The sequence below is a fragment of the Ictidomys tridecemlineatus genome, chromosome 2 (genome assembly GCF_052094955.1).
Source record: "Ictidomys tridecemlineatus isolate mIctTri1 chromosome 2, mIctTri1.hap1, whole genome shotgun sequence".
NCBI classification, from domain to species: Eukaryota; Metazoa; Chordata; class Mammalia; order Rodentia; family Sciuridae; genus Ictidomys; species Ictidomys tridecemlineatus.
The window spans coordinates 216056703-216079182 of record NC_135478.1 but is presented as its reverse complement, the minus strand read 5'-3'; the positions used below and the strand labels follow the sequence as shown (position 1 = coordinate 216079182).

Sequence of the window (22480 nt, the reverse complement as noted above, 5' to 3'; positions counted from 1 at the left end):
CCTAAAGAATGAGCTCAGAGACATGAGGTACCGTGGAGGCAAGGTTTTAATGGGCAATTTTGCAAGAGCGGTGTCTGAGTGAACAGGCACATTCAGAGAAGTTTCAGTAGCATTATTATTATTTTTTTGGTACTTGGGATTAAACTCGGGGGCACTTGACCATTGAGCCACATCCCCAGCCCTATTTTGTATTTTATTTAGAGTCTGGGTCTCTCTGAGCTGCTTGGTGCCTCGCTATTGCTGAGGCTGGCTTTGAACTCTTGATCCTCCTGCCTCAGCCTCCTGAGCTGCTAGGATTACAGGCGCGCGCCACCAGGTCCAGCCCTGCAACAGCATTTTCTCAAGGTCCCTCCTCTGATTCCTGACTGGTTAACTACTGCAGGGAGCATCATCTTCCAGGATGTCACATAGGTTTTACTGTCTCCTGTTAGTTTAAAGAATTGTACCTTCAGCAGTCTCTACCTCCCTTTGTTCTCTGGTGGTGGCAGGAAGCCTTGATGGGCTGGGTACATTGGGACACGGACTCAGTTTCTCTGTTGGTCAGGCCAGCCCTTCCCCCACTTCCTGTTTGGATGGACTTTGAATCTGCCACTTTGGGGCGTTAAATTGCTGGTGGCTAATCTGTTCTATTCCCCTCCGGCTACTTTTCTTACATCCCTAGTAATTCTTACTGTATATTTTTCCAGGTGTTTTTCATTGAAAGCTAAACCCAGTATTCTGGAAAGGGACCACTGGACATTCTGTAGCTCACAGTGGGAAGCAATCAGGATCTTCCAAGGACTCGAATCTTGGAAGATGGGCTTGACTCTGAAGTTCCATCTTGTGGGGATCAGGGGTGCAAAGGGCTTTTATAGGGGGGAAAGGAGGAGCAGGGGGAAGTCTGTGTGGGGGGTGGGGTCTTCCTCATCCAGGACATGGGTCTCCTTTTTCTTTCTCTGAAGTAATGGACGCTGACTTTCTGGATCGAACCCAGGGATGCTTTACTACTGAGCAAGATCCCCAGCCCTTTTTATTTTTTTATTTTGAGACAGCATCTGAATAGGTGGCTGAGGCTGGCCTTGAACTTGTGATCCTCCCACCTCAGCCTCCTGAGACTACAGGTGTATGCTCCTTACCCACCCATCTTCTGTAGTTCTTTTTAGATAAATTCCTTTTCTACAAGTTAAACCTCACCGTGGTTTTGTGCTCACGGACGACAGCACTAATGACTAAGGGGGCATTACAAAGCTTATCTGATATTCTAAAAAAAGCTAAAAGAGATGGAGCAGTTTGCATTTTCACCATTTAAGTAGGGCCTTTCTTTAAATTTGGAATGTGGGGCAGAAGGGAGGGAGGCCAAAGGGAGCAGCTCTGCCTAGGATAACTGCAGACCAGCCGCCCTGGGAAAACCGAGGACTGGGGGTGAGTCACACCCTCGCGTTTTGTGAATCAGGGACTTGGTGCTGGAGAAAGACACTTACACAGAAGAGTCCTGCTTTATACTAAAAATAAGCCCCTGAAGGAAAGGGCAGAGCTCCAAGGGGCCGGTGAGGGGGTCAGTGTTGTGACGTCCCAAACAGGGTTACAGGAGGACAGGGCTTTCAAGCTTTGGAGTTAACATGGACTTTGAGTCAAGGTCCCTGTCCTAGAAAGTCCAGGGCACCGGGCACCATCTTGGCTGATGTCATGGAGGAATATATAGGGTGGCTTTGTCTGGGGTTCCCTGGGGACAAAGTGCTTTTGTCTCCCCCGTGAAGGGGAGGAAGGGAGACAAAGAAGAGCGAGCTGCAGAGAGAAACGGCCTTCTCGCTAAAAAAGTGCAAGAAACAAAACTCCTGTGTTTTCCTTTGATTATCTTGGAGGGGACCAGCCAGGGAGCCTGGGCAGGAACGGCCAGAGCAGCTGGAAGTGCTGGGAGGCAGGAAACCCGTGGCCACGGCACAGACACACCTGCTGGGTGGCCTTCCGTGAAGACACTGGCGGCAGGGCTAGGTTCTTGGATTTTTTCAGGATTCATGAGCCACTGTGAGAATAAGAAAAATGAACAGATCTGCCTGGGGATTCATATTTGTTTGGAGGAGTTGTTGGGTGGTGGTTGTTGGTGGTACCAGGGATTGAACTCAGGGGCACTTAACCACTGAGCCCCATCCCCAGCCCTTTTGATGTTTTATTTAGAGACAGGGTCTCACTAAGTTGCTTAGGGTCTCACTAAGTTGCTGAGCCTGGCTTTAACCTGTGCTCCTCCTGTCTCAGCCTCCCAAGCCTCTGGGATAACAGGTCTGCACCACCGTGGCCCGGCAAGATTTTTTTTTTTTTTTTTTGATGAATGCTTGGTTTTGCTGTTGGCAGGGAGTTTATGTTTACTTGTAATCACATGAAGGAAGAAGGCTCTTAGAGGCCGCTGCCTGTGTTGGACTAAGGCACAGCAGGAAGGAATAGAGAGCTCTTTTTAATTAAAGTAGAAATTCACGACTGTAGTCTGAGTCCAGTAGAGACCATCATCTGGGAGCAGAGGCAAAGTAGTTACCTGAGTTGCCTGCTCTGTGCACCTGGGGATTATTATTGTGGTCCTAGGCCAGAGTCCAATACACTGGGTCTAGTCACTTGCTCCAAATAATCAAAGTAATCCCAGCAGCTCTGGAGCTGGGGCAGGAGCATCGCAAGTTCAAAGCCAGCTTCAGCAACTTGGGCCCTAAGCAACTTAGTGAGACCCTGACTCAAAATAAAAAGGGCCGAGGATGTGGCTCAGTGGCGAAGCGCCCCTGGGTTTGATCCCTAGTACCCACTGCCCCACAAAAATGAATTTAATATTCAGGACAGCAATGTCAGATTGCAAGGGGAGGCATGGGGACTAGGGTACTCAGCTCTGTCTTTGGGGGGATTGTCATGAGCTTCAGGTTTTAGCTTGGGGTGGGGCCGTGAGGGTCTAGCTGTCCTGGTCAAACTGGTCTGGTTGATCATCTCGGGATGGTCATGTCTATGATGAGGAAGTTCTGTTGCTGGGGGCTGAGGCAGGAGGATCACAAGTTGGAGACCTGCCTCAGCAGCTTAGCCTCTCCCCACCAAAATTAAAATGGCTGGAGGTGTGGCTCCATGGTGGAGCACCCCTGGGTTCAATTCACAATACCGGGTGCGGGTAGGTGTCCCTGCTGCCTGGGGTGTGGTTTCAACTCTTGTCGCCAAGATGTTTATCCTTTAGGCCTGTTGCTCCTGGAATCCAAGGTGACCCCTGGAGGGAGGGACCCAGAGAAAGGACACATTAGAAAGGCAGCGTGGCCCTTGTTCCTCCAAGTTTAGGACAATGACTGAAGATTCCCAGCTGCTGCTCCGGGCGTCTGGAGCAGGGTGTTATGGAAGCTGGTAGCTGAGAGCCCGTGGATTATGACTCCACTCAAATCTTGAAAATACCTTAAGTACTCTTCACCTTGGTCCCTCAGCCTCAAGAGGGGAGGAGTCCCAGCTCCACCCAAGGCTGAAAGTAGCAAAGGACACAGCTGCACAATGAAGTTCGTCCAGCTTCCGTGACCCCCCTGGACACCTACAGGCCACAGGGAGAGTCCGTGCTTTGAGCAAAACAGTCCCAGGGCCTCCTACAGGATGGGCCAGCAGGAAGCATAAGCGTTGCCCCTGAAGCCCTGACCGTGCCGACTGGGCAAAGGGCACGGGTTTGGGGAATGCCATTCTTCAGCTTCCACCCCTTGGGGGTTTTCAGTCTGCCTCTGAGCCACATCCCCAGTCCTTTTGATTTTGAGATAGGGTCTTGCTAAGATCCTGAGGCTGGCCTCCAACTTGTGATCCTCCTGCCTCAGTTAAGATGGATGAATGCTTCAAGCACTAAACAAACATCAGAACTCTGCCGGGAGCATAACTCATCCTCAACCCTCCCTCCATCCCTCCAGATGGTGTTTTTTGGCTACATGGTGTCCAGCATCCTCTTTGGCCTCCTGGCTGACAGATATGGCCGCTGGAAGGTAGGTGGGGCCTTGTGGGATTTGGCATTTTCTTCTCTTGTGTTCTTTTGCTTTCTCTCTCTCTCTTTCTCTTTCTCTTTCTGTGTGTGTGTGTGTGTGTGTGTGTGTGTGTGTGTGTGTGTGTGTTCTAATGCTTCTGTGAACATCCAAGACAGAAAATGTAGAAATTCCCTTCTGATCACACATCCCTGAATCCCAGGCAGGTCGTATTGGTTTTTCATCTGTTCCTGAGGTTTCTGTCCCCACACCCAGTCCAGATATGGAATTGAGGGAGGTGCATAGTTAAAATTCATTAGGGTGTAGAGATTTGCAGGTATAAGCAGGCAAACTCACATTAGTTGATTTTGTATTGTTTTGAAACTAAACTGAAGCCCATACGCCTACTCAGATTAAACATCAAGGTATAAATTATCTTCAGAAAGAAAACTGTCTTCATCCGGTCCCTGTGGGGCATATCTATAATCCCAGTGACTCGGGAGGCTGAGGCAGGAGAATCACAGATTTGAGGTCAGCCTCAGCAATTTAGCAAGACTCTGTCTCAAAAAAATATAAGGGAATGGGGATGTGGCTCAGAGGTAAAGTACACCTGGGTTCAATCCCCAGTACCAAAAAACCAAACAACCTCCTCAAACCCTAACTAATAATAATAAAAAATTGGTTACAAACCAGAGCTTTTTTTCTTGTTTAATTTCTGATGAAGCATAAACATAGAGAGAGAGAGAGCTCAAAGGAAAATATTAATAGAATTGGCTGTGTATCTTAAAGTGCATAAAATAGCAAAACTTTTAAATTAACATCATAATATGCACTTCTCTTTATTTTTTCTAATCACAAGCTTCTCAAAGGAGAAAAAATCATAAAAAGGCATTTATGAAAGAAGAAATACAACAGATCAGGAAATATTTATTCATAGAAGATAATCAAAGCAAAATGACATAACAAAGGGTTTTTCCTTATCAAAGTGATATTAAACATTAAGCCCATAAGTAACTATTTAAGGAAGTGTTAAATATACAACCAGCGACTCTTGATATGGAAGGAAATTTGTGTATGTTACCCAAAAATTTGCCTTTTTTGCTGTGGTGGTGGTGGGTAGTGGGGATTGAATCCAGAGTGCTCTACCTCTGAGCCACATCCCAGTTCTTTTTATTTTGAGATAGGGTCTTGCTAAGATAGTGAGGCTGGCCTCCAACTTTCCATCCTCCTGCCTCAGTCTTCTGAGTTGCTGGGATTGCAGGTGGGCACCACCACACCGAGCTCTAAATATGCCTCCTTGACATAGAATTATTTTTTAGATAAAAGTAATTAAGAAGCAGCAAGCAGCAGAATAACTTTATCCTCTTTCTCTCATTTTTCTGCCTGAAAGTCGGGATAGAAATTCTCCTTTAGGCAGACAACTCTGGACTCCTCTTATGAGCCTCTAGGTGGCGCCAGAGCAATCTCGCACCACCTGCTCCTTGCGTCCCTGTTCTTGTATGTATCCCCTTCCCGCCCCTGAAGGCTTCCCTTTGTCTTGTCACTGCCCGGAGCTCTCACGTTTTAGCTGGAGATATCACGTTCGCCTGGTTCTGAGCCATTCTTTGCGTTGCCTTGCCCGGGAGCTTCTCCCATGTGATATGCGTGATATGTGCTGAACGTGTGAATAAACTTGTTTTGCTTTTGCTTGTTAATCTCTTGTTGCAGGGGCCCATCCCAACCAAGAACTCAGGGGGGGAAGAAAAACCCATGGAGATTGAGGAAACATCTTATTTCCTCCCTGACAGTACTGTCTGACTCTCTGTTTGGCAGTATGAACCAAGAATCTTGAAAATATCTATTATCCTAACCTGATAATTTGCCTTCTAACAATCTGGTTTCCTGAGATTATTTGAGAGGACATGATGATTTATGCAGAGACATTGTTCCAGCTTATTTTAACAGAAAATCTGAAACAACCTCAGCATTAAGCAATAGGGTGTATAGTAGGTTTGTATATTACATTACATGTATTATATTTTGTTTTACAGAGTGTAGTAGATTCTGGAATTTTTATTTTTTATTTTTGGTACTGGGGATTAAACCCAGGGCACTTTATGGCGGAGCTAAATCCCCAACCCTTTCCAGTTTTTATTTTGAGATGGTCTCACTCAAGGGTCTTTTTAAATTGCTGAGGCTGGCCTTGAACTTGTGATTGTGCTTCCTCAGTCTCTAAAGTTGATGGGAAGATTCTAGAATTTTTAAAGCCATTAAGAATTTGTTTTCAGCTGGGTATGGTGCCTGCCTGTAATCCCAGCAACTGGAGAGTCTGAAGCAGGAGAATTGAAAGTTTATAGGCTTGCGTGGGCAATTTAGTGAGATCCAGTCTCAAAAAAATAAAAGAGGCCAAGGGTGGTGGGGCATGTGTGTAAAATTATCCGCTCAGGAGGCTGAGGCAGGAGGATCGGAAATTCAAAGCCAGCCTCAGCCACAGTGAGGCACTAAGCAACTCAGTGAGACCCTGTCTCTAAATAAAATGAAAAATAGGACTGGGGATGTGGCTCAGTGGCCCCTGAGTTCAATCCCCGGTACAGGTACAGGTACATAGCTTTGTGGTGGAGCACCTGGGCTCAGCCCTCACTATGGGGAGTGAGGGAGTTTTTTTTTTTTTTTTTTTTTTTTTTTTACAAAGAAAATAAGACGCAACCACATTAACAGCATTGTCTCCAGATGGGAGAATCAAGGTTGATTCAACTTATTTTCTTCCTTATTCTCTATTACGAATTGTATTACTTTTATAATTAGAGAAAAAAATTAATTCCAGGAGGTTTCTCCTTATAATCATTCCCACACAGTGTCTCACTGTGCTTCGAACAGCCCTGTGAGTAGGGAAGGATTAGTATTGCTTTCTGGTGTACAAAATTGACTTTGTCACCTGGGAGCAGGGCACATTAGAGCACTTCTGAAGAATGGTCCAAACCTGGAAGGTCTGGGCGGAGGCACAAGCCTCAGCTTGTGGGAGACCAGGGAGCTGCTGCCCACCAGCTCTGAGCAGGAAATGCCTGGATGGCAATGACCGTTCACCTTCTGCCTGGGATCCGAGGCAGGTCAAGTAACTGGTTGTCTTTTGTTGCTTCAGATTTTGCTCATCTCGTTCCTGTGGGGAGCCTACTTCTCCTTGCTGACCTCTTTCTCTCCCTCGTACATCTGGTTTGTCTTTCTGCGGACCATGGTGGGCTGCGGAGTGTCTGGCCACGCCCAAGGGTAAAGACTTGCCCCAGTGGTTTCCCAGGGAAGAAGCATATACAGGCATTTACACCCGCATCCTCAGTGCCTAATCCAAGAGTAGCATCAACAGTTTGCAAATAGACTTGTGCTAATTGTTTTTGAGTTTTTAAAATTTCTGAAAATAATGGCTGCTCATTATTCCAGTAGGAGCCATTTGCTCATCACGATGATGCTTGACCTTGAGGCTAGTGGAGTGGTAGGTGGCAAATGTGTCAGCTTTTGTTGTTGCCAAGGCTAATCATCACTTTTTGACCAGGAAAATTTTGGTAAGACTAAATACTAATAAAAAGTGCCATATTAGGTTAAAAAGGGCTGGGGACATAGCTTGGTAGTAGAGTGCTTGCCTGTAGGTAAGGCCCTGGGTTAAATCCCCAGCAATGAAAAATTTTTTTTTTGGAAGTCCATTTTGGACTAACCATTTTAAGCACTGTGACCTAAGACTGTGCCCGAGTGAATGTGCAAGACAGGGCGAGATCATACTGAAATAGAAACATGATTCTCATCTGCTTCCTGCCCTTGGGTAAGTGCCAGGGTCTGGATTTTAAAGTCCTTAAGCTAAGTGTTCTGGTTTGGGGAGCCTCCTTGAAATTAACAGGGCCCCTCAGGCTATTCTCTCTGCATTTCTTGGAGCAAGATATCTGTAAAGTATATTGGGAGGTGTCAAAGCACCTGACTGCCTTCCTGTGTAGGGGAAGGTATTGCTCTTTCCTGGGGCATAAGTTAAGCATCTGAGGCCTGGAGCCCTAAAGGAGTAGAGGCTAAACTGACTTTTAAAACATCCCCCAGGAAACAGTCCAATAAAGATGTTAAAGCCCAACCTTGCCTAATCGGAGCAGAGGAGAGCGATTAGAAAACTGATGGAATATGATTCCATTTATTCCATTCACAAGACTAATATGTACTTAATTGGAAACCTGTGCTTTGACACTTGTTAGTTGGAAAACTATTTACCTTCTCTTGGGTGTATTCTAATTTCCCAGGTATGTTTTAGAAAAGGGAATCGGGTTTGGGCAAAAGGTCAGGCTAATATATCTGAAATGGGTGAAGAGGGTTTGAAATAACTTTCAGAGTAGAAATGGCAACAGAAGCACTGGGACATTCCCTTCTCACTGTTCTCTCATGTGGACATGAGTTGTAGCAATTACACGTATGTAATATATGTATTTTTCTTTCGGCTGTGCTGGGGATGGAATCCAGGGCCTTGCACATGCTAGGCAAGCACTCTACCGCTGAGCTGCATTCCTCGCCCTGTAACAATTTAATTTTGCTGTACAGTGAATGATGATGCTTTTGAATGCTTCATTTCTGTGACCAGATTGCTTAAGGAAAGTGATAATAACTCTGTTTTTGCCCTTCTTGTTTAGGTTAATCATAAAGACTGAATTTTTGCCCACTAAATACCGAGGCTACATGCTCCCCTTGTCTCAGGTAAGGTGAAGTAGGCACTGGGCCCCGTCTTCTGCTTTCACGAGGATGCAACCTTGCAGAATTTCTTGTGGCTGGTTGACCTTTGGTTGGCTCGCTGCCTGTTTTCTGCACTAACTAAAAACCTTGAGAATGCTTGATGCCAGAGGTTGATGCCAAGGCCTTATGACCACTGGACTTATGTCATCCAGCAATGGTGCTCAGAACACAGTACCATCTTCCTCTATGACCGGGACATATTCCAGGGTCTGGAATGACGGCTGCAGGAAGGCATCTGGGATCACCTTTCTCTCCCCTTCAGAGAGGGGAAGTAGCTACCACCCCATCGGGGTGTCCCATCCCCCTTCCAACGATTCTGGTATCTGCAGATCCATCACTGGCCCCGCCTGAGGGACTGTGTCATAATTGCCATGTTGAAGAGGAGAAGCCTGGGATGCTCTGGAGCCCTCAGGTCCCAGCTGACCTTTGAGAGGTTTTCCAGTTAGAAGAGAGGTCGGTCTAGCGACCCTGTACCAGTTTTGATGCCCTTAGTATTCCAAAGTTTCTATCAATAGGCAGGGGGTTCCAGGAAAAAAAATGACTCTTCCCACTAAAGTAGGATGCATTTGGCAATAAGTAAAGCAGTCAGAGAATGTTTTAACAAAAATTTTTTGAGCCAGATGCTGTGGTGCACATTTGTTATCCCAACTACGTGGGAGGCTAAGGGGAGGCTAAGGCAGGAGGATCACAAGTTGGAAGCCAGTCTCGGCAAGTTAAGAACATCCTGAGTTCCAAAATAAAAGAGGGTGGGGGGGCTGTGGATGTATCTAAGGGGTAAGGTCCCTGGGTTTAATTTCCCTAGAAAAGGGGACACTGAATTTGGGCAATAAAAATAACAAGAAAAAAAATCTAAAAAACCCTGCAACACCAGATAGTAACTCTACCTTACTCCCAGGTTTCTTCTTCAGACCTGTGTTAAGGTGGTTGCACACACTTTTAATACTTAGCATTTAATACTTAACTTAAAATTATTTAGTGAACAAAGCTCATTTTCATCTGCCTAGTGCCTTGGCATATTTCCTGGTTCTATCCCTCTTTTGTGTGTCTTATTTTCGAATCTCCTTGGGTGGTCATGCTACTCCAGTGGTCTCACACTTGTCCCTTGGTATCTGTGAGAGATTGGTTCTAGGATCCAGAGCATACCCAAACCGGTGATGCTTAGCTTCCTTATATGAATGGTGCATGATTTGCATATAACATATCTAAGTTATCTCTGGATGACATAAAATACCTACACCTCTGAAAGCCATGTGAATAGTTGTTCTGCATTTAGGGAATGATGATCCCCCCAAAAATCTGTACATGTTGAGTAGAGACACAATTTGATCTTGAGTATTTTTGAAACTTGGTTGTTTGAAATCCCAGACGCAGATTCTGCTGATCCAGGGCCTACAGGCATGGATGGCCGACTGTACCTAGGTTGCTGTCTCTCCACCTCCAGAAATCTGTTTCCCAGGCCCCTCCTTGAACTTCAGACCCCAGAGGTCGATCACCTGAGTCCCTCACCTGGATTTCACAGGTTCCTCAGATACAACCTGCTCACAGCTAATCTCTTCATCTTCACGGAAGCCCCTTGGTTCTGTGTGTCTGTTCTGCGGTCATAGCAAACAGGACCCCCTCAGTCACTGGAGCCACAAACTTGAGAGCCATTGTGGACCCTCCCTTCCCCTCACCCCACCTGGTCAACCCCCACTGCTGCTAACTCATCCCCCGTTGGTGTAGCCTCGACCCAAGTGCCCCTCACCCAACATTGCCACATTTACCTCAAAAACGTGTGTCGAGTCCACTAAAGAATTTTTTGACATTTTGGTACTGAAGTTCCACCCAGAGCCACACCACCTTCTGCTCTACTGCAGTCCCCTTATTTGTTGCTCCCTCAGAAAAGTTGTCCCTGATCACCCAAGTCACACTTTATCGCATTATTCTACTTCCTTTATAGCTCTAGTCTCTTTATGAAATCTTTTTCTTTTTTCTTTTTTGGTAATAGAATTCTTTGAAAGAGTCCCCCCCCCCTCAAGGATTCCCAAGGAACCTTCTAGTAGGGTACCTTCTCCCATCTCTGTGAGGTAGAGTGCAGTCACCTTATCCCTCATGCTCAGGTGAAAGCTGGGACTTGTTCCGATTTCTGACGAGGAGACCAGGCCCCAGTGGGCTGTTATTTATTGATATAAGATTATCTCCAAGATATGACTTGCAAGTACAAAAGTCAAAGTGTGCATGTTGTGTAGTCTCTGGTACCCTTTGTGAAAAAAAGAACAAAACGCATCCTTATTAGCTTGGATGTGTCTAGAACAGCATTGGAAGGACAGAGAGGAGACTGGTACTATTGACTCCACTGGGAAGAGAAACCAGATGGCAGAGAGCTAAGAGAAGAAAGTGCTTTCACCATTTCTTTCCAGTGTTTGGTGCCTTTTATGTTATGACCCAGGGAGCGCATGACCTAGTCAAGAAAAAAGTCAAAGTCTGAAACTCCCAGGGCGCCATGTTCTTTAAACCACATAGTGCTGGCTGACTCTCTAGCTAAGGCTCTAATTTACAGAAAGCAAACGGAGTCATGGAGGAGGGAAGTGTCCATTTCCTCCAGGTAGTGCAAGTGGTGCTGGGAGCAGGACCTGAACAGCCTTCCTTGCAGCCTCCCGTCCTATCCTTGAGCAATGTGGGTGGATAGGAGGCATTTAATCTTTCACGTCTCTGCCCAGGTTTTCTGGCTGGCTGGCTCCCTGCTCATCATCGGCCTGGCCTCTGTGGTCATCCCCACCATCGGGTGGCGCTGGCTCATCCGGATAGCCTCCATCCCCGGCATCATCCTCATCATGGCCTTCAAGGTGAGCAGCTCTCGTGGCCCTCTCCAGCTGGCCCACTGGGCTTTCTGCCTCTCGAATATCTTTCTCCCATCCACCCTCTTCCTCTAGAGAGTATCCCAACCAGCCTGCCCCCGGGCCTCCACCACCATTTATTCCTGACCTCTCTCTCCCTGAGCACACGCCCTCTGATGCTGTCCATGCGTTCTTGGGCCACTGCAGGCCTGCCCGCCTGTCCTCCTCCTCTCCCACCAGGCTGTGCGGTGCTCAGCTGCAGAATCCTTAGCTTCCTTAGCTTCCAGCAGAATCTGCTCTTTGTTAAAGATAGAATCAGCTGCTCAGCAGAACGGGGCGCTGATCCCTTTGTGTCACCTACCCTGTGGAATCAAAGAGCATCAGAACTCAGGGGGTCCTTAGTGGTCATTTCTTCCAACCTTCAACCGAATTCAGGCACACCCCTGGCAGGTCTCTGCCAGAAGACTCCCAGCTTCGTGCCTGCGGCGACTTTATAGCTTTCTATAGTAGCTCCATCTCCCGGCAGCTCCAGGTGTTAGGCGGTTCTGTGTTACAATCAAAGACTTCATAAATTTACCTGCAGGTCCTACTGCTTCTTTCTGGAAAACCAGAGGTCCCTCTTCTCACCATGACATCCTCCAAGTGTTTAAGGGAGGCCCTCCTAAGCTTCTTCCCCGTAATTTATTACTTTCAAGTCTTTTCCACGACAGCTGGCTTCAGAGTCCTGCCTCTCTCTTTCTGGAAAGCCCAGTTGGTCAGCATCTTTGATGCAGTGAACAGTTGCTCAGAATCCCACGTAAGCCCATCCATGGTGCTCTGGGATCAGTGGTCCAGCAGCCTACTGCCTAGTGTCCGCCTGCCTCTGTTGGCAGGGACCAGGACTTTATCGCCCGAGTGGCAAGTTGCCCTCCACAGCTGGATTCTGATGGGTTTGGATCAACTGCATCCCCAGGGTCTGTTTTGCATCAGTTTTTAAACCTAGAACCTAAAGCCTGTAATTGGTATGTGTGTGTGTGTGTGTGTGTGTGTGTGTGTGTGTGTGTGTGTGTGTGTGTTTTAAATCTCAATTAAATTCAAACATTGACACTTCCTCCTTTGGTTTTAGCCCAGGCTTCGGTCTTCCCTAGATTTCCTTGCCTAGAGGCAAGTTTCCACAGGAGGTCAGCAGAAGCCTGCTGGACTGTGCGCTGGCGAGCGGCCTCGTTCTTTTCCCACCTCGGGAAACAGGATGGTGTTTACAGAGCCATCACAGCGCTAGCTCTGCGTCCGCAACAGTCGCAACTCTCATGTCCTTTGTCATCTGTGCCCAGTTTATTCCTGAATCGGCTCGGTTCAATGTCTCCACCGGGAACACCCAGGCTGCCCTGGCCACCCTAGAGCGCATTGCCAGGATGAACCGCTCCGTCATGCCAGAGGGGAGGCTGGTGGAGCCCATTCTGGTGAGTTCTGCCACTGGAGCGGGGAAGGCAACTTTAGTTAGCTCTCTAGCCTCCTCTTGGAGGCAGGGATGGTCTGGGGAGAGCAGATCAGTGTTGAGGCTCTGGTGAACCTCACTGTGGGCTGCTGCCATGTGCTCTGGTTAGTTCTCTAACTTCATTTTTCTCAATAAAAATGCAAACAGCAACACCACCTACCTGTGGAGCTGATCATGTATTTGGCAACATTGTTTGTTTATGGGAGAATGTTTTTCAGGTTCTGGGGGTCAAACCAAGGGCCTCATGCATGCTGGGCAAGTGTCCACCCCCTGTCCCTTTCTATTTTATCTTTTGAGATGGGGTCTTGCTAAGTTGCTGAGATGAAGGCTCTGAGGCATATGTGGTCAATGTTTTCTCCCACAATGTAGGTTCTCTCTTCATGTTCTTGATTGTTTCCTTTGCTATGAAGAAGCTTTTTAGATCTCTACCATCCCCTTATTGATTCTTGATTTTACTTTTCGCACTTTAGGAATCTTGTTGAGGAAGTCGGTTCCTGAGCCCATATGTTAGAATGTTGGACCTACATTTTCTTCTAGTGGGCGCAGGGTCTCTGGTCCTTGATCCACTTGAGTTGACTTTTGTGCAGGATGAGAGATAGAGGTTCAACTGAATTCTTTTGTGTATTGATTTCCAGTTTTCCCAGCACAATTCATTGAAGAGGCGATCTTTTCTCCAGCGTCTGGTTATGGTGCCTTTGTCTAGTATGAGATAACTGTATTTATGTGGGTTTGTCTCTGTGTCTTCCATTTTATTCCACTGATCTCATGGGGAGTTTGGTCCCTTTACATCTGCTACGCTCAGTGGTACGTTGGGACTTCTGTCGCATACTTCTTTCTCTTTTCCTACCCTCAGTTACCTTTATATTTCCTCTTATTGGCTTGGAATTTATGCACGGCTTCTTTTATCTTAATAGTCATCCTTACGTCACAGATGCACACTTGCAACAGCAAATATTATTTGCTGCCTTTGTGTGCCTTCTTGACACCGGGACCTTAAGGTTTTCTGAATTAAGGTCTTCTGAATCATTTTTTTCTTCAAAATCATTTTTGTCTAGAGTTTTAATTTTACTTTGTAAGCTTCCCTGAACAAGTCATTATTTTAAAGCCAGCATCTACGTAGATGGACTAATTTTTTTTAGTACCATCATTTTTATTATTGGTTTCTAAACTTATTTTTATTATTACTGACTTTTTGTATTTCTCTTCTTTCTGCTGGGTTAATTTAGTTTTATTTTCAATATTTAAATGTTGGATCTACCTGGGCTTAATTTGGTATAAGAAACAGGGCACAGATCCAGCTTTGGCATGTCCAAATGGCTAAACAGTGGCTCTCATACACTTTTATTGAATAATTCATCCCTTTTACATTTGAAGAATTGTTTAATGTAATTCCAGCAACTCAGGAGGCTGGGGCAAGAGGATGGTTGATTCAAATATATGTGAGAATTTATTACATGATAAGGAAAGAATTTAATTTTTATCCAGTTTGTTTTAAAACTTTTTATTTTTGTATTAGGGAACCTACCACTGAGCTATACCCCCCAGCCCTTTTTCTTAAAAATATTTATTTTTTTAGTTGTAGATGGACACAATACCTTTATTTTATTTATTTTTGTGTGGTGCTAAAGATCAAACCCAGGGCCTCGCATGTGCTAGGAGAGTGCTGTACCGCTGAGCCACAACCCCAGCCCACCCCTCCAGCCCTTTTTATTTTTTGAGATAGAGCCTTGCTAAGTTGCCCAGGCTGGCATCAAACTTGTGATCCTTTTGCCTCAGCCCCCCAAGTTGCTGGAATTACCTTAAATAATTTTTTTTTTTTTATAAATTGAATTTTACCAATGATCACTTCCCTTCTTGCTTGTTCCTTAGTCTCTCACAACCTGGTCCGTGAGATGTGTCGCCTACAAGAGAATCAGTAACAAAACAAGTGCAGATGTTCAGGATCCAGGAGTGGGGCTAAGGATCAGTGCAGGGAGGCAGACTAAGCCAGGGACAGCCAGCCTCTGCTATTTCACTCCAAAGACACTGGGAGGAAGGGCTTGGGGCAGGGCTGCACTGGAGATGAAGAGTACTGGAGATAGGGTGTTGGGACCGAGATTCAGACAATTCCTGTGACTCACAAAGTCCTCGGCTTTATGACTCCCCAGTGACACTGGGGGAGAAGGGGCCATAGTGGCATCACGTAAATTCATAGCAGAGAGGTAGATGGGTGGGGTGTCGTGGTGCATGCCTGTAATCCCAGCGGCTCAGGAGGCTGAGACAGGAGGATCGCAAGTTCAAAGCCAGCTTCAGCAAAAGCAAGGCCCTAAGCAACTCAGTGAGCCCCTGTCTCTAAATAAAATACAAAATAGGGCCAGGGATGTGGCTCAGTGATCAAGTGCCCCTGAGTTCAATCCCCAGGACCCCTCCCCACCAAAAAGGAGGAGGTAAATGGGCAAGGCTCTGGACTGGGCTCAGGACACCTTGATTCCAGGCTGGCTCTACTGCTCCCTGGCTATGTGACCTTAGGCAAGTCGCTTACCCTCTATGGGCCATATATTCTTTTAGGACTAGGAAGTTGGAGGATGGGACTAGCTCCAAGGTCTTCCAATCATGAGTGACCAGAGCCCTAATAAGTGAAGTAGATGAGGGTGGAGTCATCTGTGGCACCATGCTACCCACAGTGACCTCCAGGAACCACACCCAAGAGCCATGGGAGAGAAGACCTCTGAAATCCCTGCACACTCCAGCTTTCTGTGACAGCGGGAGCCAAGGCCCCTGGACCACATTCCCGGTCCCTTTGGAGGGGACCTGTAATCCCAGGTTAATTTATGAGAAAAGAGTAGGTGGTTTTCTACAGAGAATCATCCAAAGTATTTCTAGCTTGCTTTCCCCTACTTTTTTATTTTATTTTTTTGCAGTACTGGGGATGGAATCCAGGAGTGCTCTACCTCTGAGCTACAACCCCAACTCTTTTCACTTTTTAAATTTTGAGACAGGGTCTTCCCTAAATTGCAGAGGCTGGCCTCAGATTTGCGATCCTTGTGTCTTAGCCTCCTGAGTACCTGGGATGACAGCCCTGTGCCACTGCACCCTGTTTCTTACTTTTTTTTTTTTTTTAAACTTACGTTTTTACTTGTTAATTTTAAAAGAATCGCCTATTCGTTTTGCTGTCACTTTTAATTTCTCCTCTTCCCTTCCCACCTCTGCGCCAGCACCAGTGAGCAGGGCAAGAATGGAAGAATTGGGCCTTAAGTCCACTGAGTGCCTCTATGTGCCAATGACAACGGCTGGCTGATTCCTGTGTTATAAACGATATTCTAAAGGCTTGGCAAGCTGTGCCACGGGCACCAAGTGGTCATCTCACTCTACCATACCCATACTATCCTTGTTCCCTATGATCCCAAATATTGCAGAAACGTTTGCTCGTTCTTAACCTGCTAAATGTCTTCTGTCCCCCTCCCCCACCCTTTTGATAATGGCAGGAAAAAAGAGGAAGATTTGCAGACCTACTGGACGCTAAGTACCTACGGACCACATTACAGATCTGGGTCATATGGTAAGAATGCAGTTATTTAAAAACCAGCTTTAAATAAATAGGTATTTGACCGGGCTTGGTGGCGCACGCCTATAATCCCAGCAGCTCGGGAGGCTGAAGCAAGAGAATTGTGAGTTCAAAGCCAGCCTCAGCAACCATGAGGCACTAAGCAACTCAGTGAGACCCTGTCTCTAAACAAAATACAAAATAGGGCTGGGGATGTGGCTCAGTGGTCAAGTGCCCCTGAGTTCAATCCCTGGTACCAAAAGAAAAAAAAAATGGGTATTTGGAGGAATCCCACTTATGTACAGTGGTCCGCCCTCATCTGTGGTCTTACATCCCATGATTTCCGTTACCCGTGGTCAACCATGGTCTGATAATATTAATATTTGTCTTGACTTCCTCAAAGCAAGAGAGACTACGCTCCTCTAACTCTGGTTACCGTCTATTGTTATAGGTGCTCTCTTTTATCTTTAGTTGTTGTTTCTCTCTTGCTGTGCCTCATTTATAAATTGAGCTTTATCACGGGGGTGTATAGGGAACAGCATACTATATATAGGGTTCAGTACTGTCTGGTTTTAGGCATCCACAGGGGGTTCTTGGAACATGTGTCCTGCAGATAAGGGGACTACTGTAAATTCACTCATCACCACTGGGGAGAAAAACACAAGATAGACTCCAAATATTTCCTTTAGCAATGTCTTATCTGTTCACACCACACCACACCACACCACCACCACAAATGAGTAAGTAAAAATTTTAGAAAGACAAAACCCTAATTGTCTATGGGCATTTCCCCCCTCACCAGGGATTCAATGTGGGGTGCTTTACCACTGAGTCCATCCTCTGCTCTTCTCATTTTATTTTGAGATAGGGTCTCACTAAATTGCTGAGGCTGGCCTTGAACTTGTGGTCCTTCTTCCTCAGCCTCCTCAGCACCTGGGCACACACACTTGTGCCCCACCACATTCAGCTACAACAAGTTCTTAAACGTTTCTTATCGGGGCGCATGTGGGTGGTGCACGCCTGTGATCCCAGTAACTGGGGAGGCTGAGGCAGGAGGATTCCACATTCAGGGCCAGCCTCAGTTATTTAGTGAGACCCTGTCTCACAAAATGGCCAGGGATGTAGCTCAGGTAGAGCACCACTGAGCTCAATCCCCGGAACTTAAAAAAAAAAAAAAAAAAAAAAAAGGAAAATAGTCTCTCACTTGCACTTTTGTAGCCTTTTCATTTTTCATTTCTTTGTGACAGAAACTGATCCCTCGAAGTCAACAGTGACCAGTGGGTTAGCCTCTTGTGGTCCCCTGTGTGCTTCTTTTTTTTTCCTTTACAGTCTTGACCTGAGTAAGCAAAGCCCTTTTAATCAGGACACAAAAAGGGGCTACGGATAAGAGAAAAGTTGGATGACTTTTACTACATTAGGTTAGTAACTGCACCGTAAATTATCATGAGAATCCCCAAATAATGCTAGCACCAGCTGACTGTAGCTCACATCAGGGCAGACTTTGTTACAATTGAAATGTGCGTATCCGGTGGCCCCATAATTCTTCAGTTTATACCCAACAGAAATGCACACGTGTTTCCCCAAAGACATTTGCATGATACCGTGTGAGCCGGGTTCTCTGTTCCTTTTGCACATTCTGTCTTGCGACTTCCACGTGGACTCCTCTCCCTGTCATCTGCCTCCTGAGCTTCCTCCGTCCTTCACGTCTGCTAATGAAGTCCTTTTCTCACTCCCAGGCTGGGAATCTCTTTTGCCTATTACGGGGTTATCCTGGCCAGTGCCGAGCTGCTGGAGCGGGACCTGGTCTGTGGTTCAAAGTCAGAGTCACAGGTGGTGGTGGTGACTGGGGGGGACTCACAGGAGAGTCACAGTCCCTGCCACTGCCACCTGTTTGCCCCGTCTGACTACCGGACAATGATCATCAGCACCATCGGGGAAATTGCTTGTAAGTGTCCCTTTGTGCTGGGGCCCTCTGAATTTCAGTCAGTGTTTTAGTCAACTTTTTTTCTTTTTTGCTACTATGACTAACAGGCTTGATTAGCACAATTGTAGAGGAGGAAAAGTTTATTTAGGGGCTCATGATTACAGAGGTCTCAGTCCATAGACAGCTGGCTCTGTTCCTTGGAGCTCAAGGTGAGGCAGAATGTCATGGTGGAGAGAAATGTGGCAGCAGGAAGCAGCTCACGTGATGATCAGGAAGCAGAGAGAGACTCCACTCACCAGATACAAAATATATACCCCAAAATCACACCCCAAGGAACCACTTCCTCCATCCACACCCCACCTGCCTTCTGTTATTACTCAGTTAATTCACTGAATTGGTCAAGGCTCTCATCACCTAATCATTTCACTCTGAATGTTCTTGCATTGTGTCTCACATGTGAGCTTTTGAGGGGCACCTCATATCCAAACCATAATAGGCTGGGTACACACCATTTGGAGTCTCGGGAGAGAAGTGCAACCTATGATGTGGCTCCTACCTCGTAGAATTGCACAAGACCCTCAATCGTGCTGACATGTCTCCAGCATGGATTGGTATGGGAAAGAAGGGTCCAGAGGCGTCAAACTTTGAATTATTATGTTAAGTTGCATTTTCCCCCCACATCTTAACATCTCAGAAATTGGGATGTGTCTTGAAATAACTCATTAGATTTCAAATGGCAGCATTATTTCTGTCTTAGTTGACATAAAATGATGGTACTTAAAATCAATGGCACTCTGAATTCAATGAGAAACTGTATAAAACATTTAAAATATAGGTCCAGCAAACTGACCATTAACAACAGATCCACGTGCACCATCCTGGGGACCCCTGTGGGGAAAGTGTCTTGAAGGAGTCGTGAGATTGATGACAGTGTGAGTGGGTTTTAGATGGAATACCAGAGACATTGGGAGAAAGTTGTTCTTTTCTGAAACAACAAGCATGACTCCTGGCTAGGGGTCATGAAATGTCACTTGTCTGTTAAAGTTCCAAAAATTGTCTTTGCTGTTTGCCTTCCAGTGAATCCTTTAAATATCCTGGGCATCAACTTCCTGGGGAGACGGTTGAGCCTTGCTATCACCATGGGGTGCACGGCTTTGTTTTTCCTCCTCCTCAATATTTGTACTTCAAGGTATTTGTCCTTCCATTGCTTCAAGACAAACGAGTTTTTTACAATGGTTTCCAATGGGGTCTCCAGACCCCTAGTGTTCACTGGGGTCTGGCATGAGTCCCTTTTCCCGAGAGAGTGGAGAGCAAGCACCTGGTGCCTTCCAAGCATATTTGCCTCCTCCTACTGCTCCTGCACCTCTCAGCTCTCAGGATAGAGGTGAAGCATTGGGATTCCCACCAAAATACTTAGGATCTTTACGCAAAGTTTCCTGGAGGATTGGAGAACAACCCTAGTTGTTTACCAAATTCTCTGGACCAGTGCCGAGATAGTTTAGTGATGGGGACAGCTGATCTGTGGGGTAAGATTGATTTCACTCTTAATGTGCAGTCCTAGAGAGGCATGAGCTAGAATATACAGTGGGCCTCTCTGCAACTGTGGTTCTCACCATAGATTGAAAATATTAAAAAAAAAAAAAAACCAAAACCAAAAAAACTTTGCATCTGTACTGAGCATGTGTCGAATTTTTTACTTTGTGTTATTCCCTAAACACTACTGTATTGACACTACTATTCAGTATTTATAAATAAGTACTAGATGTTACACTAACCCGGAGACATGTAAAGTGTACAGGAGTATGGGGTTAAATGCAAATACGATGCTATTTTAAAAAAAGGGACTTGAGCATCCTCAGATTTTGGTATGCACCAGGTCGGGGGAGTGTCCTGGAACCAGTGTGTCCCGAATACTGAGGGGTGAATGCATATCATCAGTTCTGAAAACTGTGCCATTTTTTCAGGGCATGTGCTCATCTAGGGGGCCAGGTGGAATGACCCACTTGGGAGGTAGTTGAACCCCATCATTAAGCCTTCTAAGAGCAGTGCCTCCCTCTGGTTGAGTGACAAGTGGCTGCTTCAGTGTCTGCGAAGCACTTGGAGCGGGACCCCGGGTGGCCCTCCGTGGTGATGGCTTTTAGGGCTTCCCTTGGCTTTCTCTCCTCTAGTGCCGGCCTTATTGGCTTCCTCTTCATGCTCAGGGCCCTGGTGGCGGCCAACTTCAACACCATCTACATTTACACTGCGGAGGTGAGTTTCCCAGAAGGGTTTTCCCAGAGGTGAGTTACGTCAGTGCATTCAAGTGAGCCACTTCGACAGGGTGTCCTTCTGTAGACAATGCGCCCCTGGTTTCTGTCAGTTATGTTCTCAAGACAGCCCATGAAAATGGCACTAGCAAGTTGGATGTGGACTGTCCCCTCCCTGTTTAGTCTATTGAAAGGCAATGTGAGAGGAAAGATGGGACCTTCTCCCTTTGCCACTACATGCACAAAACAAGCCATCACCCCGGCCACAGCCTGCAGGAGTCGAGAGTCAGGAGCAGTGTGTTGCTGCTCCGGGTGAAGCTCCTGTTTCTCCCTCTTAAAATTGCAATGTGTTTTTCACCTTCATTACTTTGGAAGACCATTTGCCCTTCTCTCTGTTGGCTGGTGCACTGTGGGCTTACATTTGAATATGATTGTGATTTATTCCATATGCATTAGTTTACTGAATTAATACAGCAACGGGATGTAAGGTACTTCCTGAGGTAGCTGAAGAGTTCCTCATAGACTTCTGCTCATATGGATGGGTGGGGGCACAGTGTCACATGCATGTACCCCCAGTGACTCTGGAGGCTTGCAAGATCAAGGCCAGGCTTAGCAAGTCAGTAAAGCCTTGTCTCAAAGCAAAAATTTTTAAAAGGGGGGAGGGGCTGCGGCGAGGCTGGGGATGTAGCTGAGAGGCAGAGCTCTTGCCTAGTATGCCCAAGCCCTTGGGTTCTATTCCCAGAGCTGGTTGGGGCGGGGGCGGGGGTGGGCGGGGGTGGGGTGGTGGAATTCAAAGGTGTGTATCAGAGAGAAGGAGCATCTTGACTGTTCTGAAGTATGTGGTGTTCAGTATGTTCGTAACAAAGGCTGACCTAGGAGGGAAGAGTCACTGACTGGTGTTCTCCATGCCCCTGCCCCGCAGGTCTACCCCACCACGATGCGCGCTCTGGGAATGGGGACCAGCGGCTCCCTGTGTCGCATTGGTGCGATGGTGGCACCGTTTATCTCCCAGGTACAGTCCACCTGATGAGTTTTCTTGGGGTTCCTTTGCCCCACTGTTTGAATTTGGGTTGGGGAAGAGGCTACATCGAGGCCAGGCTTTGCTGGTCAATCTCCTGTATTGCTTCGCCTTCAGGGTTTGCTCAGCTTTCAACTGGGTATTGTTGGGGAGGATCCAAAGAAAGGGATGCTTTGAAGAGCTGGAGCAGCTGCGAGAGGATGGGCTTTAACTCTGAACTGGCCCTGATCAGTTGTCCTGATGGGCAACTGAAAAACAGAGCCCCCGAGCTAGGGAGGTGCTATGGGGCAGGGGAAGTTCAGTGAACAGGCAAAGCTGGTAGAGGTAAGGTGAAATCCAGGGGACCCTGGCACCATGAAGCTTCAGGAGAGAAGCCGGGCAGGTAATGTGGGTTAGTCAGCCTTAGCCTTTTTGTTGCTGTGACCAAAATACCTGACAGGAAAAAATTTATCTTGGTGGAAAAATTTATTTTGGCTCATGGTTTTGGAGGGTCAGTCTATAGAGGGACAGGGTGACTCCATAGCTCTGGGTCCAAGGTGAGGTGGAGCATCATGGAGGAAGGCCGTGGTGGAGAAAAATGGTCAGGTCCTAGTCACCAGGAAGCAGAAAGAGTTCTGCTTACCAGAGATAATATATAATCCCCAAAGATTTACCCCCAGGGACCTACTTTCTCTAGCCACACCCTACCTGCTTACATTGCCACCCAGTTAATCCACAGATTAGGTTACAGCTCTCATAATCTCGACATTTCACCTCTGAATACTCTTGCATTGTCTCATATGAGCTTTTGGGGGACACCTCATATCCAAACTATAATACAAG

At 46.6% G+C, this 22480-nt stretch overlaps 1 protein-coding gene across 1 annotated transcript in view; it reads left to right on the top strand.

Annotated features, from left to right (window-relative positions):
- Positions 1-22480, top strand: part of Svopl (SVOP like) — a 58940-nt gene that overhangs the window by 13721 nt on the left and 22739 nt on the right. The window contains exons 4-13 of the mRNA XM_021731119.3: positions 3879-3950; positions 7045-7169; positions 8558-8621; positions 11357-11482; positions 12784-12912; positions 16412-16485; positions 18207-18415; positions 19472-19583; positions 20563-20644; positions 21563-21652. Of these exons, the coding sequence (XP_021586794.3) occupies positions 3879-3950; positions 7045-7169; positions 8558-8621; positions 11357-11482; positions 12784-12912; positions 16412-16485; positions 18207-18415; positions 19472-19583; positions 20563-20644; positions 21563-21652 (1083 nt within the window). The remainder of the gene's footprint in view (positions 1-3878; positions 3951-7044; positions 7170-8557; positions 8622-11356; positions 11483-12783; positions 12913-16411; positions 16486-18206; positions 18416-19471; positions 19584-20562; positions 20645-21562; positions 21653-22480) is intronic.